The sequence below is a fragment of the Lepidochelys kempii genome, chromosome 3 (genome assembly GCF_965140285.1).
Source record: "Lepidochelys kempii isolate rLepKem1 chromosome 3, rLepKem1.hap1, whole genome shotgun sequence".
In the NCBI taxonomy this organism is placed as follows: domain Eukaryota; kingdom Metazoa; phylum Chordata; order Testudines; family Cheloniidae; genus Lepidochelys; species Lepidochelys kempii.
Genome location: NC_136382.1, coordinates 110,549,609 through 110,568,871, shown reverse-complemented (window position 1 = coordinate 110,568,871; position 19,263 = coordinate 110,549,609). Strand labels below are relative to the sequence as shown.

At 40.1% G+C, this 19,263-nt stretch overlaps 1 protein-coding gene across 7 annotated transcripts in view; it reads right to left on the bottom strand.

Moving 5' to 3' along the window:
• The window catches only part of UTRN (utrophin), a 587,274-nt gene that overhangs the window by 482,289 nt on the left and 85,722 nt on the right, over positions 1-19,263 (bottom strand). For all 7 annotated transcript variants that reach the window (XM_073337527.2, XM_073337525.2, XM_073337526.2 and 4 more), the window contains one exon: positions 5,115-5,176. In XM_073337527.2, the coding sequence (XP_073193628.2) occupies positions 5,115-5,176 (62 nt within the window). The remainder of the gene's footprint in view (positions 1-5,114; positions 5,177-19,263) is intronic.

The following is a 19,263-nucleotide window of genomic DNA, read 5'->3' as shown; positions in this document are numbered from 1 at the left end:
TGGGCCCAACAGGGCATTCTAGTTGGGAACGAGGAAGGATGTTCCAAACTCCCCACACACCGCCGCCAGCAACTGAATGGGGACTTGCCAGCAGAAAAGAAGTCATGCCTCCTGGTCAGGGTGGGGAAGAGGAGGCAGTGGCAGCAGTAGAGGGTGCAGGGACCACAGCAGATGGCACTGGGACAGCAGACGGAACCACAGCCACCTGTGTGTAGGCCCTGGGTGCTGAGGAGCCAATGCCCCTAGAGCTGGTGGATGGATGGCAGGGGGACAGGGAGCCACAACCGACGGTGTGGCTGCCGCCACGGAAGGAGCTTTTTGGGCGGGGATCTTGCCCTTTTTCCTGCCATGGCCCTTTCCGACAGCTATGGGGGCCCCCTTGATGGCAACGGTAGTTTTGGCAGTACTGTCCCTTCTTCTGCCTGCTGGTATCAGCAGCGGCGCTAGTGGTGGTTGCCACAGGGGCAGTTAGGGGAGAAAACCTAGGTGGGGCAACAACAATAGTTAGGGGTCCCCATCCCTCAGCCCCGCACCCCACACAAGGCAAAGCTGCTAGAGAGAAGGACTCGCATATAGCCTGCTCAGAGTCCACCTTCAAAGTCAGATGATGGGAACAGCCAACCAGGGGATGGAAAGAAATGATCAAGGGAAGCGTGGGGGGTAGGGAAAATAGAGGCTGACCGCTCCTCCCCACTAGCTTACATAGGATGCGGGGGGGGGGGGGGGGCAAACAAAACAGGAAACGTTAACAAAATAAAGGAAGGAGGGCTTGGAGCATAATAGGCAGTGTGTGGGGAAGCACCAGCTCCTTCAGGTGAGGGGCACCAGTGAATGGGGGATCAAATGAAACAGGAGGTGGACCACAAGAGCAGAAAGTGCACAAGTGCATGGGGCAAACAGGGCCAGGCAGGGCAGAAGACAAAATAGTAAGCAGAAGGGGTCTGGGTAGGGGACAAACAACAAAAAGCGTGGCTTGGGTGGGCTAAGGAAGGCAGTTAAACAACAACGTGGGCCCAGGAGGGCCAGGCAAAGAGGGAAACTGGCACAACAGGGGAGGTAGGCAAACAAACAGCAAAAAGCAGGAAAGACCAGGCAGGGCAGGAGAATTATATAGCAAACAGCAAAGGGGCATAGGGGTCAGGTAACAAGCAAGTCCCCACATAAAATGGGTAGGGAGGAGCTGCAGAGAGGAGGGGAACCACATGCGACAACAGGAGCAGCAAGCTGCAGGGGAGACAGACCATGTGAGATAGGGGGCTCCAAACCATGAGTGTTGAGCACTTACAGCTGCAACTGAAGTTTATGGGAGTTGGGCTTTGAATGTATAAAGTGCTATAAGTACTATGAAAAATCAGGTACTATGGGTCTCAAGTTGGGAACCCCAAACTTTTGACCTAATATCTGAGTTTTCCCATCTATGAAATGGGGATAATATCTCACACACACCCCGCATCTCACAGGGACATAGTGAAAATAAATTTAATATGTGTGAAGCACTCACATGCTAATGGATGCCAGAGAAAAACCCATGAGGATTATTAATAATTTAGTCTTCAGAGCAGGGTTTCAATAGGGTACAGTAAACAACAACTGGGGCCACACACTGAACAAAATATTGAATAGCTGCTCATTAATTGAACACCACAAACTGAAGTGAGTTCCTTGTTAAACCCAGGTGCCCTGATTAGCCTACCTTAATTGAGTCTAGCAGCTTCTTGATTGGCTGCAGGTGTTCTAATCAGCCTGTCTGCCTTAATTGTTTCCAGAAAGTTCCTGATTGTTCTGGAACTATTCCTGTTATCTTACCCAGGGAAAAAGGATCTACTTAACCTAGGGCGAATATATCTGCCTTCTATCACTCTCCTGTAGCCATCTGGCCCAACCCCACATAACAGAGGGGAGGGGGAATTAGATGTGGCACAGGTAACCTTAATTCTGGCATTTCCTAATTTTTGAGTGCTTGACTTTGCAACCCTAATAATGTTCTTTTAATGTAGTTTTTTCACATGTTAATTATAAGCATAGATTAAATTAGAGGTGACAGAGGGAGAAGGGGTAAGGACAGGATAGGAAGTAACAATTGTTCGAAGAGCACACATTTGAAGGATAAACATTTACACCCGAGTATAACTATGAGTAGCAGTATGCAATTAAAAAAAACGTTTTCCAGATATTCACTCTAAACCTTCCTGACAATTGGTTACATTATTTTGTGGAATAGTCTTTTTTGGAAATTGGCAGAAGTCCTATAACCTGTCTCTTAACAGTAAATTGGACAACACAATAGAAAATGAATATTAAGGAACAGATTCCCCTGGCTTAGTTGTGTTGGTTTGTAGCTTTCCAGCATTTTTGCAATTTATAATTGTTTCCACATTTAGCTTTTATGTTGAGTACATATTAATAAGATGGGGTATTTTTCTGCCCATTTTTCTTACAATACCTGAAAGTGTACAATTTTTAAAGTATATAGATTTTTAGAATTAGCTGGATCATCTTCTGATGGTGCCAGCTTCATAGACTTGCTGAAGTCATATGAAGCTGGGTATACTACAGCTTTCAGTAGTTTGAGGCTTAGCAGAGTAAATTAACTTCCTTCTTTACCACTTAAACTATTTTAAACGAACTCTGTTTTATAAAAAAATTGATGTGCAATTGGGGTGTAATTAAACTGCCAGTGTAATTCTTGGAGTGATGGACGAGACAAAAGAACAACATTGTTCTATACTGTACAGAAGTTTTTTAAACTACTTCCAATTGGTTTAATTAAAGTTCAAGCAATTTGTAAAGTGCATGAAACTGAAGTGGCTATGAAATGGCAATATTTTCTATTTCTCTGTACATTAAGTTGTTTTATACAGCAAGTACAGCATAAACTATTTTCCACTCATTTATACATTCAAATGAAGGGTACTTACAGTAAAATTAATGTTCAAGTTCCTAGAGCCTGAAGTTAGAAATTCTTTAAGCAATTTCTCAGTTTTATATCCATTTATATTTTCTGTGACAAACTACATAAACCTACCCAATTTCTCTCATCTTCACATTTCTCTATCGTGAGAGATGTGCCAATTAATCCAACTGTGATTTACAGAAATTACATTTTAAGCAGCCAAAATGATTTCATAAATACAATATTTTGATGAGACTGCTTTCAACTACTAAGTATTCCTGTCTCATTTCCTTAGGTTCTTAAAAATATAAGCTAGGCTAATATATTATCTTTCTACCTACACCTTTTATCATGTTCATCACCACAGTATCCAAGTGCATTAGTCTTCCTAAGCTAGTGCCCTGCCTGTGCAAAATAGCCATACCCAGTGCTTGAGCTGAACGTGAAAAAAAAATTAGAAGTGCATCATACAGGTGATCACTTTATGCCCTAGAGTACAAATCTTCTAACCATTAACTGAGCTTGCATAACTTCATGTGTTATTAATGGGTCATGAAATTGCCCAGATTTTTCTAAATCCAGCCATAGTATTAGACTACTTCCTGTGAAAGAGAATCCCACAGGTAGAATGTGTGTCACGTGAAGTGCCATTTCTTTTTATATATATATATATATACATATATATATATATATATATATACATATATACATATACACACACACACACACACACACACACACATATATATATACACATACATACACACACACATATATATACACATACATACACACACACACACACACCAGCCCTTAATTTCATTGCTTGACATTTTAAGTTACATTTGCCCATGTCACATCAAAAATTATACCTTGAGATTGAATAAATAGAAAACACTTGTCCTTTCACTTGAATTGTGATATGCTAATGAAATAACATTGTCAATTTTTCTGTTTACATACTGATTGGGGCCCAAAATAGGGAGAAAAATATCACCATGCTTCAAATTTTTCTCATCTTGTTTTTGCTTTTTCCCTTTGTTCATTAAGCAGCATTGAGAAGGTGGTGTCCGGCATGTTCAACTTACACACTCTTCTCCCCAAACTAAAACACTGGCCAAGATTATCTTGGCTAAAAGCTAAGAATCTCAGCTATCAGCCAAAATGAACCTTCAGACCAAAATGAATAAAATCATACCAACCTTGCATTTAAATGATATACTGTAATTTGGAGAGTCGAGGGGAGGGTAATCAAACCTCTACATTCTGCAGACCAAGCTACAGCTTTGAGAAGTCTATGATATTATCATTTCCCACAACATTGTCACAAAGGTTTTTAAATTTGTCTCCTCGTACTCATCTTCAAACACTGGACTTCACATGCATGTACCTTTCCACACTAGTTGTCCTATTTTCAGTAGCCTTTCTGGCCAAGAAAGAGATGTTCTTTACCTGAGGCCAACCTGGATTCCTCTTTTCATGCTATTAACTAGGCAATAATCCCATGGCCATTGTGTTTACTGAAGATGGAACCTTGTCCATAATCAGCAGAGTGGCATAAAGCAAGGTTTAAAATAGCTACTTTTCTTCCCTGTGAGATGTTACAACTTCCTTTCCCATCCCAAAATAAGAAGCAATGTCCTCAATAGGTTTTAAGTCACAGGAAAGTTAGAGTGTGAAAGCAAAGGAGTGTGCAAAAATGAGTGAACAATTATCCACCAATTCATAACCAAGACTCAAACTGGAAGCACCTTGTGGATGAGTGGAAGTTCACTGACTATTTTGTATGAGTAGAAATGACTCAGCATCAATATAGTGGAGACTAGTTTTTATAATCCACACTAATGCACTCAGGATATTGTATGCAGAGTTAAACTATGAACCGAACAGACACTGCCATGCAGAAAACTGTAGTTCTTAACACCTGTATATATATAATTGTCTCTCACAAACTAACAAGAGTATATTGGTGCAATACTTTTGAGGGGATACAGTGTGTTTAGTTGAGGGGGAAGGGGGGGGAGAGAGAAGGAGACATTACCAATATTTTACTTAAAACATATATTCTGCCATTATACATTTTACTATGTTTTTCAGAGACAGTTCTTCAAAATTTTGAGCCAAGTAAATTTAGTAAATGCTAAAAGCCCTGAAACAAAACATGGCATCTAGAACTGAAATTTATTTGATTTCTATTGGAATTTTTGAAAATTATTTCTACCTTGGAAAAGCGAGCATTTATCCATTTTGTAAAGGTCTTCTTCTGTACATCATTGTGTTCATCTAGAGAGAAAAGAGGGGAGGGGGAAAGAATGAGTGAACATTTATTCTTTAAATTCCTCAAATAAGAATACCTCAATCTTGGGGTGTCAGAGATAGCATTTCAAAATAAACAATTCCAGCCTCACTGTGAAGAACTTGCTGGCTACTTTGCAGCTAGAATTGCTCAGATTCAGACCAAACCTCCTGCATCCAGGGTAGAGGGCAATGTCATGACTGCAAGACAGCAACTGTGGAATCTATTGTGTTCAAGTTACAACCAGTGACAGTTTATTTCTGGAAGTGGTGGGGGCACTCTGGGCCTCTACATATGCATTTAACATTCAACTACCTGAAAGGAGGTTCCAAAGAGGATAGATCTAGACTGTTCTCAGTGGTAGCAGATGACAGGACAAGTAGTAATGGTCTCAAGTTGCAGTGGGGGAGATTTAGGTTGGATATTAGGAAAAACTTTTTCACTAGGAGGGTGGTGAAACGCTGGAACGCGTTACCTAGGGAGGTGGTGGAATCTCCTTCCTTAGAAGTTTTTAAGGTCAGGCTTGACAAAGCCCTGGCTGGGATGATTTAATTGAGGATCGGTCCTGCTTTGAGCAGGGGGTTGGACTAGATGACCTCCTGAGGTCCCTTCCAACCCTGATATTCTATGATTCACATCCCTCCTGGCTGCTAACCACCAAGTGAGACAGTGGGCTCTTTGCTGGTAGAGCCTGTCAGCACCTTGATACCTGATAGCGTGTTACCAAGGAGGCATTGGTGAGGCCCTTACTCTATTATTAAACTCTTGGTGCTGCTAATCTCATTGATCTCCTAGTTTGGGGAAATGCTAATAGAGAAGGCTATGGCAATATTCACAGTATTCAGACTTCCTTAACCCTAGGCCTGGATTAGAACCTGTGTGGGTGATATTGGATGATCCCCTCTTGGCAATCGAATAGGCAATTCACCCACACTGATTTTTAACTCTGTCAGTTGCTTTCAATATAGCCGATCATGGAGGTGCTATTGTATTGACAAGGTTTCAGGCCTTAAACGAAAGCAGATGGACCTCTGAAGTGGTTCACTCCTTTTAATATGGAAGGACCCAGGTGGTCATTATGAACTATTGTACACCCAGCCCAAGAACCCCTCAGAATAGAGGACAGCATGATTCTACTCTGTCCACTTCCTGTTCAACATGCATATGAAGCTGGTGGTATACTGTCTGCAACATCCGTTGAAGTGAGCTGTAGCTCACAAAAGCTCATGCTCAAATAAATTGGTTAGTCTTTAAGGTGCCACTAGTACTCCTTTTCTTTTTGCCTGCAATAAGTAGACGATACCATCTGGAACAAATGCAGTGGAACAAATGATCCAATATCTATTGGATAAGACATGGACAGGAACCTATGGAAATCATGAAAGTGCCCCAAACCACGATCTTGTACATATTTTCTTCCTTGAAATTGATTAAATGTATTTGTAACATTCATTCCATGCAAACTCCATGAAATTCAATCCTTTACTGTTGTGGATTTTTCTTAAAAAAAAAAAACCCCACGTGATTTGCACAGGGCCCTCGTTGTGGGTGAGGACTAGCAGCTAAAACTTAATCCAGACAAGACAGAAATAAGGTTGTTGGGTAGGAGAAAATAAACCAGAAAAATTTGTAAAAATTACATCATCCTTCATTAGTTATGAAACAAGCTTGCAATTTAGGGATATTATGAGATTTAAAACTACCACAGGATGACTAGGTTGAAACCAGGTTAAAGATATGTTAAAGATATGTCAGAGTACTTTTTTACCATCTGCCTTGTCGTTAGAGTCACCTTGTGTTTCAGATTCAGACTTTTTACACTTATCTATGTCTTTGTCACCACAAGTTCAGACTAAACACATTACTTTGAGCTACACGTTGAGCCTATTCAGAAGATTAAATTCATCCAAAGCATAGCAGCCTTTTAAATATAACAGTCTCACACTGGACACAGAACCCTGATGATGCAAAAACTGCACTGGCTGACTATCAGCATCTGAATGGAGTTGAAGGTGTTGGTTTTGATCCATTAAAGCCTTAAATGTTTGGGGACCCAATTACTTAAAACACCAACCCCTCCCCATGCCACACTGCAACAGTTCTGGTTAATACAGCCATTTGAAATGGCACTCCCAGGACATTACAGAGAAGAGGGAGCTGCCAGCCTGGCATTCTTCACCAGGTCCCTTGACTCGAACACCTTTCCCCTATGATCCTCGAGGGCTCAGACATACTGACAAAGCTTATCTATTTTTTCAGACATTTGCTAAGAGGACAGAATAAGGGTTGGACGAGGGTATTTATTAGCATGACATAATTAAGTTTGGGGGCCGGAACTGATAGCGACTGTATGGGTTTAAGCATTTCGTATTAATTTTGGGGATTAATATGAATGGAAAGCCTTGTAGGGGTGCCCAGATTATCATCCCAGTGTTTAACACAAAAATAAATAGATAAATAATAGATGAGATGAAGACTGAAATACTGAGCATTATTCGCTAATCTCCATCCCCTACCAAGACCCCATCGATATGCACGTAGAACACATCTTTTCATGGGCTTGATTTGTCTCTTTGCATTCCTAAGCCTTTGAGAGAACCAACACCAGTAATTTAAACCAATATTTGAGGGTTTAGGTGAATTTAATTTGGTTATCATTGAAAAATAATAAAGCAGGTTTATTAATGTTTGCAAAAATAAAAGTCTCAATGATCATGTAAACCAACAATGATTAAGAAACAAATGAAACAGCATTTGCAGTAAACTGTCATCTGACCTTCACCACCACAACCCCATGCACACACTCCGACACCCCACCAGGAGTTTACAGTTAGTGCTACCCCAGAAAAGCTTTGCTCTATAGGTTTCCTCCCCCTCTCCCCCCAGTTTTCAGACCCAAGGGCTGAAGTACTATCTAGGCATTTATACCATATTCATCACAGTGGTATTTGGGGGCAAGGATTGTGTGGGCAACACAAGCATCTGTCAATGCAAGCAACTGGACTAGCAGACTATTTCATTTCACTTTAAATGGGAACCCCTTGTTTTTTCAGCTTCTGACAAAGTGACAAAAATACACACACTCACTCCAATCCTCTGTTTTAGGAATTTTCTACCTACCCTACATCAAGGAATTTATGTGACCCCATCAATTTAACAACTAAGCATTCTTGCAACACAAAAAGTCACATTTACTTTACGGGTTTCAGAGTAACAGCCGTGTTAGTCTGTATTCGCAAAAAGAAAAGGAGTACTTCTCTAAGGTGCCACAAGTACTCCTTTTCTATTTACTTTACGTTTCTCCAAAGCATCCTGCTCACTTTCAGAACCTGTGGATGTTACTTTCCCCTCCAGGCCACACTTTTATATTTGATTTATAAAGCTCTGAAATTAGCATTTTAGTCATTAGTGATTATAGTTAATGAGAGGTCATGTCTACTGTTCATTTATAAATCCCCAGGAAGAGAATTTCAGATCTGAAAGGCTGATGTACTATTAACTAGAGCAACACACACAATGCCCAATTAATTTTATGTGCTACCTGTCTGTAAAGGTAACTTCCAGAGACTGACATTATGACAGACGACAAACTGTTTCCACGGCATGCATCCGATGAAGTGAGCTGTAGCTCATGCTCAAATAAATTGGTTAGTCTCTAAGGTGCCACAAGTACTCCTTTTCTTTTTGCGAATACAGACTAACACGGCTGTTACTCTGAAACCTGACAAACTGTCTATGTTTGACCAAATAAAATATTACCATTCAGTGAAGCATATGATACAATATACACACACCTTCATGTGCATGACATTAACTTTAGATTTTTCAGGCATATGCCAATAAAATTCTCTCTCAAAGAGAGACAGAAATAAGTAAACATTATGAACCAAAATTATGTTCTCAGTTACACATGCGCAACCCCAAAGTCAATGGGGTTGCATAATGACAGTACAGAATCTGGTACATAACTCACTCAATTATTACAGAAACCATTCCCTCGGTTAGTTTCTTACTTTTTAGCCCTGCCCTCAGTCATTTAATGACCTTTCCTTTGAACAGTTAGTTGCTGATCCCTCTTCCCAAGGGATGACATCACCCAGAAGCTCTCAACTGAGGGTCCGCAGCCCCCCCAGCCCTTTAGGGGGGCCACAGGGCCCCATGGCTGAAACCCAGAGTCCTGAGCCACAGCACTCCTGCTTATAGCCCTGCGGGGAGTTGCAGGGCTGAATCCTAGAGCCCCGACACTCCAGGGGACATACGGAGAGCTGACACTCCCTCCCCCCCCACCCCGCAAACTGCAGTGCCTTACCCAGAGAGGAGCAGTTCCACCCACACACCACCTCCTCTCCCTCCCTGGCCCCCATCCCCTGCTGGGCCCTTGATTGTTTATAACATTTGGGGGGGGGGGCGCGCACCTCAGAAAGAAAAAGGTTGAAAACCCCTGCCATTAACAATAGCAAAAGACATTTTCAAACTCTCACAACAAAGAGAAAAGAAAAAAGGATTTTCTAGCAGGTTGGTTGTTGTCTCTTGTACCATGTTGTGTAACAGGAGTATGTTTGTGTCACTGGACTGCACTCATAACAAATGGCTCTTAAGATCAAATGCCAGAGCTTCATTCTGAAGTTTAAACACCTACAGAACACACTGGCAGCTTTGCATATTCCTCCACCGCAAACATTATCCTTTCAGTTGATCAGGACCTTTTCATACTCCAGTTCTGTTCTAGTTTTCAGCTTTATGCCTCCTTTTTGTTCCTGAAAACACTATTCATACTGATATACATATAGGAGGGGACCGCACTGAGTTGTGCTTTGCCCTTCACTTAACCTCTGCTTCTAGTATTCACCTTTAAAGCCAGCCTCCTACTTTTACCATTTACATTACACTTGAACTATACCGGATTTTTTATTTATTTAAGACAAAAGATTTGTTCAGGGATAGTTGGAAGAGCACATTTTTGTCATGAAAAGGGCACTGGTGAGGTTTTATGGGCCAGATCAAACAGTCCCACTGCCTTTTGTGTCAACCAGTCCAGCAAGAGTGAACGAGGGTCAACGTTCATCTAAGTCATCCTTAAATTTGCCTTGCACCCTTTGTTTAAGCTTCTAATTTTCTACAAAGAAGGAATTTAGAAATAAAATAAGGAATTAGCCTCTGGGTTTTCAATTATGGTACTAGGAATGTAACAAAATTAGAAATGCCTATTTGTCTAGCCTTGGGGTAGGTACACTGTATTTATCATAAATCTCTCCTCACATCACACCAGTATGAGTTTACAGAAGAAAGGGGAAAAGTGCTCAGTTTTTCTGGGCGGGAAAAGCAGTTAGCATTTGTAATGTATTAAGTATACTTAAAAATAGAGATTTACTCACATATGTCATCATAAAATCTGTGTATGTATTATTTACAAAACCGAAACCACTTAAGTGTTTACTTCCAATTAATGGAGTAATACAAAAAAGTCAAAATAAAAATGCTGTCAGTACAGTAGGATTTCATACAGTGGCTAGCACAAGCAACCCTGATGCCGATCAGGGCCTCTACCATTACCATAATATAATTACTAAATAATTATCTTAATGACTGTCACTGTTTAAAAAGATAAACTTAAGATTGTTAAGCAGATCCCCTCCCTTCTCATATATGACCGACATTAAACAGGAATCTGGGAGGAGTAACCTTTCACCTCCATATTGCAAGTCTGCATTTCGCCCAGGTCAATAATGACCACAAGTCTTACCACTTTCCGACGCTTTGGTTGTCCATGTGAAAAGAGCTGGGGGTCTCAGCCCAGGTCCTAACGTACAAGTATCTACATGCCAAAATTGGCATCCTTGTTGGCAGTATCATTAGAGAAGCCAAGAATCAGTTGAGGACGAACACTAACCCCCAACACTTTGAGGTGGTCAGTGCAGGTTAGGGTACAGAAAAATGGTTGGGGCATGACAGAAGGAGGCTGATAGGAAAGGAGGAAGTAATGGTGGATTGACAATCATTTAAATTTTTAAAAGGTCAGCCAGAACTATGGTTCTTTAATATCATCATGGGCCAAATCCCACCTCACAATGAAGACAAACTTTGGTTATTGACTTCAATAGGACCTGTGTCTGGCCCCTTATCTCTCCATAAGGCCCTGTCTATATTGGGAATTTGCCCCAAAATCCAGTTATCAGTGGCTAGCCACTAATGTACTTGCACTGGTTCACTCTACTACCGAAAAAAGAAAAGGAGTACTTGTGGCACCTTAGAGATTAACAAATTTATTTGAGCATAAGCTTTCGTGAGCTAACGCTCACTTCATCGGATGCATGCCGTGGAAAATACAGTGTGGAGATTTTAGATACACAGAGAACATGAAACCATGGGTGTTACCATATACACTGTAACGAGAGTGATGGTAACACCCATGGTTTCATGTTCTCTGTGTATCTAAAATCTCCACACTGTATTTTCCACAGCATGCATCCGATGAAGTGAGCTGTAGCTCACAAAAGCTTATGCTCAAATAAATTTATTCGTCTCCAAGGTGCCACACGTACTCCTTTTCTTTTTGCGGATACAGACTAACACAGCTGCTACCCTACTACTGAAGTAAGGCAAAACTAAAAAGATAGGGTAATAACTCCACCAGCGCAAGTAACGATGGTGCCTGTCTGCATTGGGGCTTGCACCAACACAGCTACATCAATGACCGTAATAGTGGTAAAACCCCAGCGTAGGCAAGACAAAGGAATACAAGATACAGCCTCTTTAAAAAAAAATTACACCTCACTTAACTATTTCTTGGAATAAATTACATCAGAAACAAAACACCAAAGAGGAGGAATCGAGGACCCTGACACTCTCATGAGAGTATGCTGCAAGTCTCTGAGCTAACAGTATTTGCTTGACAAAATACAAAGCTTACCTGGAAACTGGTGTCCCAGCTGCTAAAGAGATACTAAAATAGCTGTTTGCATACCTCCCAGCTAAAATATTCTGACATGCCATGTTGCCAGTCTCTACACATAAAAATGAAATTTAAAAAGAAACTTGAGAGTGCAAGGCTCACAGACACATCAATGATACTGTGACATCAGACAATAGGCCCTTTTCAGACACCTACACATATCAGTCAGTTACTGCACTGTTTTTACATAATGACAATGCAGAACTAAAAATGCCAGGCACAGTGTCATAACACCTACAAAGTACCTACTGTAGGTGGCAGTCTCAAAGGTTATGGTTAGGAATCCAGGGTTGTTCTGTTGACTCATATAGGGCCTGGTGCTAAAATCCTGCATTACGATTACTGATCATTAAATGGGTACAAAGAGGAGCAGAGAGCGCAAACAGGAGACACAGATGAAGGTTAGAGTAGAAGGAAGGTCCAGTGTCCAGTTAGGGCACTAGACTAAGATTTGGGAGAGCTGGGATAAAGTTGTTGATCACAGATTTCCTGTGTGATCTTGAGCAAGTCACCTGACCCTCTCAGTGCTGAAGTGAGACTGGGCCAATTAACTGGCTATAGAGATATGGAAAAGATAACTATGAACTAGATTTGCATAACAGACAGTAGGTATTTGCATTTCAGATGGAGGTTACATTAATATTATAATTGATTTCCACATATTCATGTGCTCCCATTTTCCCTTTTTAATCTCTCTAACCTAGGAATTATTTGGCTCACTTGCATTCATGGAGGTGACTCACCAGTTTTAAGATCAGAAGTGATGATTATAATCACCTAGTCTAATCTCCCGCATAACATAAGCCATAAAATTTCACCAAGTAACTCCCACATAAAGGCCATCTGTGTACCAGAATGAGAAGACATCCAATGGATGTTGATTAAGAGCTGAGAAAAATATAGCAGTAGAGATATTGTTAAGGGGTGGAGGAAGGCCAGGCAGGCAAATGAGGACTATAATTTGTAGCTGTCCAGATGTATCTCAACTATCAGTTTTTCACCTGGACATCTTACGATCAGTTATGGCAACAAAAATGATTACAAATCCAGTGGACAATATCATGAACAACCAAATGATCCAGGCACTCAAGAGGCTGTTCAACATTTCAAGGGGGAAAAAGGACATGGGAATCCACCCATCTCCAATTATTCTGCAATATTCTCTTACCATCTTTACTACATCTTGTATTTTTTTTAAAAAGTAAATTTTGTAAAGGCTGTAACTGCTGACTTGTAAAACAGAATTGATACAAGGTGAAGGACACATTTTGGTATTCCATAGCAGAGGTGAAATTTCCTGCTTGAGAGAGGACGGCCGAGAAAGGCACAAGGCTAAATGCACAACAATGGGAGTCAAACAACTTGAACACCACATTTAAGCAATAACTAAGTTTCAGGATCATGGCAAGCAGTACTAGACTACTGTATGCGAAGAGGAAGCTACATCCTTCTTCCATTTAGCTTACCATAGAAGCCAACATGTATAGGTTCATTTCAAGATTTTACAACTAGGATTGAGAGTCTTAAGCAGCAAATCACCACACATTTTGTTCACAATGCTGGGATTAAAGATAAAACTGACCAACTTTGAGTTCTGAATTAAAAGCAAGCAATTAATTAGGAAAATTAGTCTACTATCCCAGTTGGAATGCAATGATAGGAGAGATTCAAATTCTTGGACCACACCGATCACTCTTGGCATAAAACTCACTAGTTTAGTTCTGAAGAGATTATACTCAAACTAGAAAGGGTCCAAACAGGGCTCGCTATTTTTAAAAGTGTCCCAATTGTCAATTTATAATTTATATTTATTGTTGCAAATCTTGATGTATGTGGGAGAACTGTTGATGGTAAAGAACTTTAATTTAGCATGAAAGACTCGAGAAAACTTTCCTGAATAGTAATGTGTGTTAAATATCCAAGGAGAAACACTATCACACAACTGACATTTAATCATTACAAATCAGATCAGAATACCAGTGATAAAACAACCTACAGTCTGTCTAGAACTTAATTATTTTCTGTGTGCCTCAGAGACAAAAAAGGTTTTGCAAGAAAACGTCATGCAGCAAATATTAGGGAACATTTCAAACAAAAAAAAATACATTCTTCTCACCTGTGAAGATATTCATGTTGACAGGGGTATTTCAGTAAGATAAAAGGAAAGAAGAGAAGTTGTTATGTACACTACAGATAATTCAGAAGTAAAAAAGATGTCATGCAGGTTAAACCTGCTCCAGTATAGGTTAGCATGGATAACGTTTAGCGTAATGGTACAGAGGTAAAATGTTAGTGTAATACTAAAAGCCATGCAACTATTTGTATCCCTCTGCTGAACTCTTTAGTAACAGCCTAATCCTGCAAAGTGGTTGGCCTCTCCTGAGTGGTGACTTTATTGAGTGTTGAGGGAACTCACAAGAGGTGCTGAGTACTTCACACGATTTGACCCTATCATCATAACCCTATGCCACCAACGACATCTCCCCTCCCCCCCTCCAGTCACGTGTGAACTTTATAATCACATTTGTGCTAAAGTCAGGGCACTAACTTTTCATACACAAACAAAAATAGACTCCAATGGATGAAAAAATTGAGGGGAGTGTAAAATAAAAATATTTAACTGTATTTAAATAAATTAATGATGCTTAGACATGCCTACAAAGAGGGTTAACTAAATACCAAACAACACAGGCACCGTAGCCACCATTCCAGTTTATTTCAGCAGATGACAAATTAACTAGGGTTATTTAAAATAAATGGAATTTATACTAGGCTGTTAAGAAAGATTTATGAAGTAAGTTGCAACCTACTGTAGTGAGTCTGTTAAACTTGTTAAGTATAGGTATAGTTTTGCTATATTTGGTTGCCTCAAATTTCTGAAAATAGAGGAACAGATGTAAGCCAAACAGGATATTTATTGGGTCATTTCCATAAAAGGTAATGGAAAACAAATTCTTTTATAAAGTAGTAATTAACCCACAGATTTAGAAAAGAAAACCGTAAAGAGTTTTTTTTTTTTTTAAGAGAAAATTGTGATAAGCCTCAAAATTAATTTTATTTTTTTTGCCACTTGAGTCACACTTCTCTAGATAAAGATAGAGATGGGATTTAAAGATTGTACTTCAAAATAATAAACTTCATAAATCTCAAACACAACAGTAACAATAATAAATGATTGGTTTTCCTTAGAACTTTCATCGGAACACCTCAAAGCATGCTATAAACATTTAGGCAAGCATCACTACTCATCTGAAGTTGGTATTATGATCACTTTCCCATTGGCCAAGTTGATAAATCACTGGGTTAAGAGATTTGCCCAAGGTCATACAGCCAGTCAGTATGAGATACAGGAACAGAACCTGGGGAGTCCAGCCTGCCAGTCCTCTTAGGTTTTTAGGGATATTTTCTAGAAAACATACATATTGTGCTGTTGGGTTCCCAAAAGCCCTTTGATTCCCATTTACCTGGGAACTCCTGTAGCACTTTACAAGATCAGAGAACCCTGTACACCAACCATATCACAAATAAAAAAGACCCAGTGAGCCAGAGAAGCATGATAGAACAATGCGTTCCCTCCCCCCGGCCTCATCCCTATCCACTAAAACAAAATCGGAACTACTCTCATTCACTGGCAAATCATCTTTCCTTCTTTTTATTAAGCTACAAATGTTACTTATTGAGATCCCAGATTTTCATTCCATTGTCATGTGTGGCTGACACCAGTTCTTATTCACCAAATGACAGTTCTCTGGGATTCCTCTCACAAAAGGAGTGAAATAATGGACCCTTCCACTCGACCAGACAGGATATATTACTAAGAAATAACCTGCAAGATGTTTAAGTACTAATCAGCTCTGCTATAGGCAGTCTAAAATATACACAAAACAATACAATTACCCTTACCAATCTTGAGAACCACGTCTCCAGTCTGATAGGACTCTCAATGCACTGAACCAGTGAGACTGGAAAAAGAAACAAACCAGCAAACTTTCGATGCAGACTACCCTTTAGCTCAATATGCTGTAATCCAGATCCTGTCACCAAACCCAGCAATAGAAGGAAGTCCAACTTCTAACTTAAAATGGTTTACATTCAAATGGATGGATTTTCACATGGCCACCTCACAGTTGATTTTTTTTCTTCTTTTGTCCTCCAAATACACCGTCAAGAAAGTATCCAACACGATAGAAAAGTAAACATACAATTTACCAGTGTAAACTATGCGCCTTAAAAGCCTCCTTAAACCTGCAAGACGTAATTGTTCACAAAATTTTAAGATCAAACAGGACCACTGTGATTGGCTAGTCTGATATCCTATAATACACAGGCCACAGGGCCGTTAATTCCTGACTGAACTAGACCATATATTTTAGAAAATCATCCCATCTTGATTTAAAAATTGCCAGTGATGGAGCATTCACCACAACACTTGTTAAGTTGTTCCAATACTTAATTATCCTCACCATTAAATATTTGCACTAGTAGAACCTCAGAGTTACAAACTGATTGGTCAACCACACATCATTTAGAATTGCAAGAACGCAACGGGGCAGCAGCAGAGACAAAAAAAGAATATATAGGACACTACTGTGTTATAACCTAAACTACTACAAAAATAAAGGGAAAGTTTAAAAAAAGATTTAACAAAGTAAGAAAACTGTTTCTGTGCTTGTTTCATTTAAATTAAGATGGATAAAAGCAGCATTTTTCTTCTCCATCTTAAAGTTTCAAAGCTGTATTAAGTCAATATTCAGTTGTAAACTTTCAAAAGAACCACCATAATGTTTAGTTCAGTTATGAACAACCTCCATGGCTGAGGTGTTCGTAACTGAGGTTCTACTGTACCTTTGCCTGTATTGAAATGCAGATTATTTGCTTGTGCCAAGCTTATCAAGTGACCCAGATCACTCTGAGTTCATTATCATCTTCATTATTTACCCCTCCCACAATGTTTGGGTCATCTGCAAACTTTATCAGTAAGGATTTTATGGTTTCTTCTAGGCCATTGATAAAAGAGCCTATGGCCAAGAACAGAACCCTGAGGAACTTGACTGGAAACACTCCCACTCAGTGATTCCCCATTTACAGTCACATTTTGAAATACATCAACCAGTTTTAAATCCATTCAATGTGTGCAATGTTTATTTTATATCTTAATCAAAATGTCATGTGATACCGTCAAACACCTTACAGAAGTCAAAGTCTGTTACTTCAACGCTATTACCTGTATCAACCAAACTTGTGATCTCATGTGGGGGAAAAAAAAAAAAGAGACATGCAGTTCGTTTGCCAAGAGGTATTTTTCCATAATCCATGTTGATTGCCATTAATAGTATTACCTTCCTTTAATCCTTTGAGTCCCAAATCAGCCATTCCATTATTCTATCTGGGATCAGCATCAAGGTGACACACCTATAATTACCCAAGTTGTTCTGTTTACCCCTTTTAAGAAAGAAACGCATGAAGATTGTGGGACAAGTAGGTGACAGAGGCTAGCATTAGTGGGGCACAAGGCAATTAAAATCCCATTATTAGTTGAAAGAGACTGGGTCAAAAATCATTTCAATCCATGCAATGTGTTAGGAAAGCCAGTACAAAAAACCCCACAAAAACAAGAAGTTATCAAAAGTATCCCTGCACACTTGTGGAAGTATAACATTGTATAAGTATAACATTGTATAAGGGGACATGCTGAATACATTGTATATGAGAGGGCATGCCAAAACATGTTACAAAGTATCTGAGGGAACACACGTAGGGACAGTTAGCTTTTGAATGGAGAAGCAATTAAGATAGAGCCAGCATGTCTAAGAAGCAGGCATCAGAATGGAAGGTGTGAAGGGCAATTAGTTAAGTTAACTGGAAGCTGTTAAAGGAGATTGTTAAGGGTGGCAGGTAATTGAAGATACGTGACTGGTCTCAGGGATCTCGAAGGGTGGTGACTAAAATCTTTTTCTTCTTTTGTCTGTAACTTCTCTGTAACTTGTTCTCCAAAAAACTGTATAAATTAAGAGACACAAGCCCCACTCAGGGGGCTCACTTCTAAATGTATTAGCAGAGCAACTTTGCTAATAAAACAGAGTGGTCTGATAAATTGTGAGTCTGAGTCAAACTTTGACACACTATAGTTTGAGCCAAGAAACTTCTCAAGTGGGGGAAAGGAATCCACTTCCTTCGACAAAAAGGCATACTACCCTCTTTAGTAATGCTCTTTCACTTGCCTCACTGCCAGGGAAAGGTGTTCTGCGCAGTCATGAGCAACGGGCCTTTGCACAATAACGTCGGACTACATAAAGCTTGAATGGTTGAACATATGCAAAAACTACCTTTCTGAACAGAAATATAGCAGATTTTTATCTAATATATTTCTTGATTGCTGCCATTTGAGGAGGAATGAGGAGAGTATAAATGGGGCATTGGAGTAAAACGCCATCTCTCATAGAAGGTCCCTTTTCCTGGCACCTGTTACAGAATTTTTGTTTCTTGCAGTTTGAACAGGATAACAGGCCTACGCATGGCTGGCCCTACAGAACTGGTTTTCAAACTTTTTGAGCTGAGCCTCCTCTCCCCCCCGCCCCCTTTAGAGTTACAATTTTTGGTTTTGCCCCGCAACTCAGACAAACAACAGTGGGTCTTGGCTCTCTCCCCAAGCCCCGCTGTGCTGAAGCCCGAGCCCCGCTACACTGGACTGAAGCCCAAGCCGCCTAGTGTCACCATGCCCCTCTAGAGGGAGTGTGCCCCACTGTATGAAAACTTCTGCCCTATGTCCTAATTAAGCTCCCATTACCTTCAACAAAATAGTTGTCATGGAAGCCAATTTACCCCCTGAAGTTGAATACCCTGCCTGATTAACTGCCTTGACAGTTCATAAATTCAGTCCTACCTACTAAAGGAAAGCGTAACTATCTGCGCACTGAAACACAAGTTTTTATACAATTAACACTACCACTGAATATCAAATTGGTATGACCCATGTTATATACAGGTAACCCTATGCTTTGTAGAGCTTATTGTAGCTCACCACAATAACTTCTTGCTAGTTATCAATGGTTCACTGTCAAACTGGGAGGATGTATGTAGAAGAGTCCCACAGCAGTCTGTCCTGGGTCCAGTACTAATCAA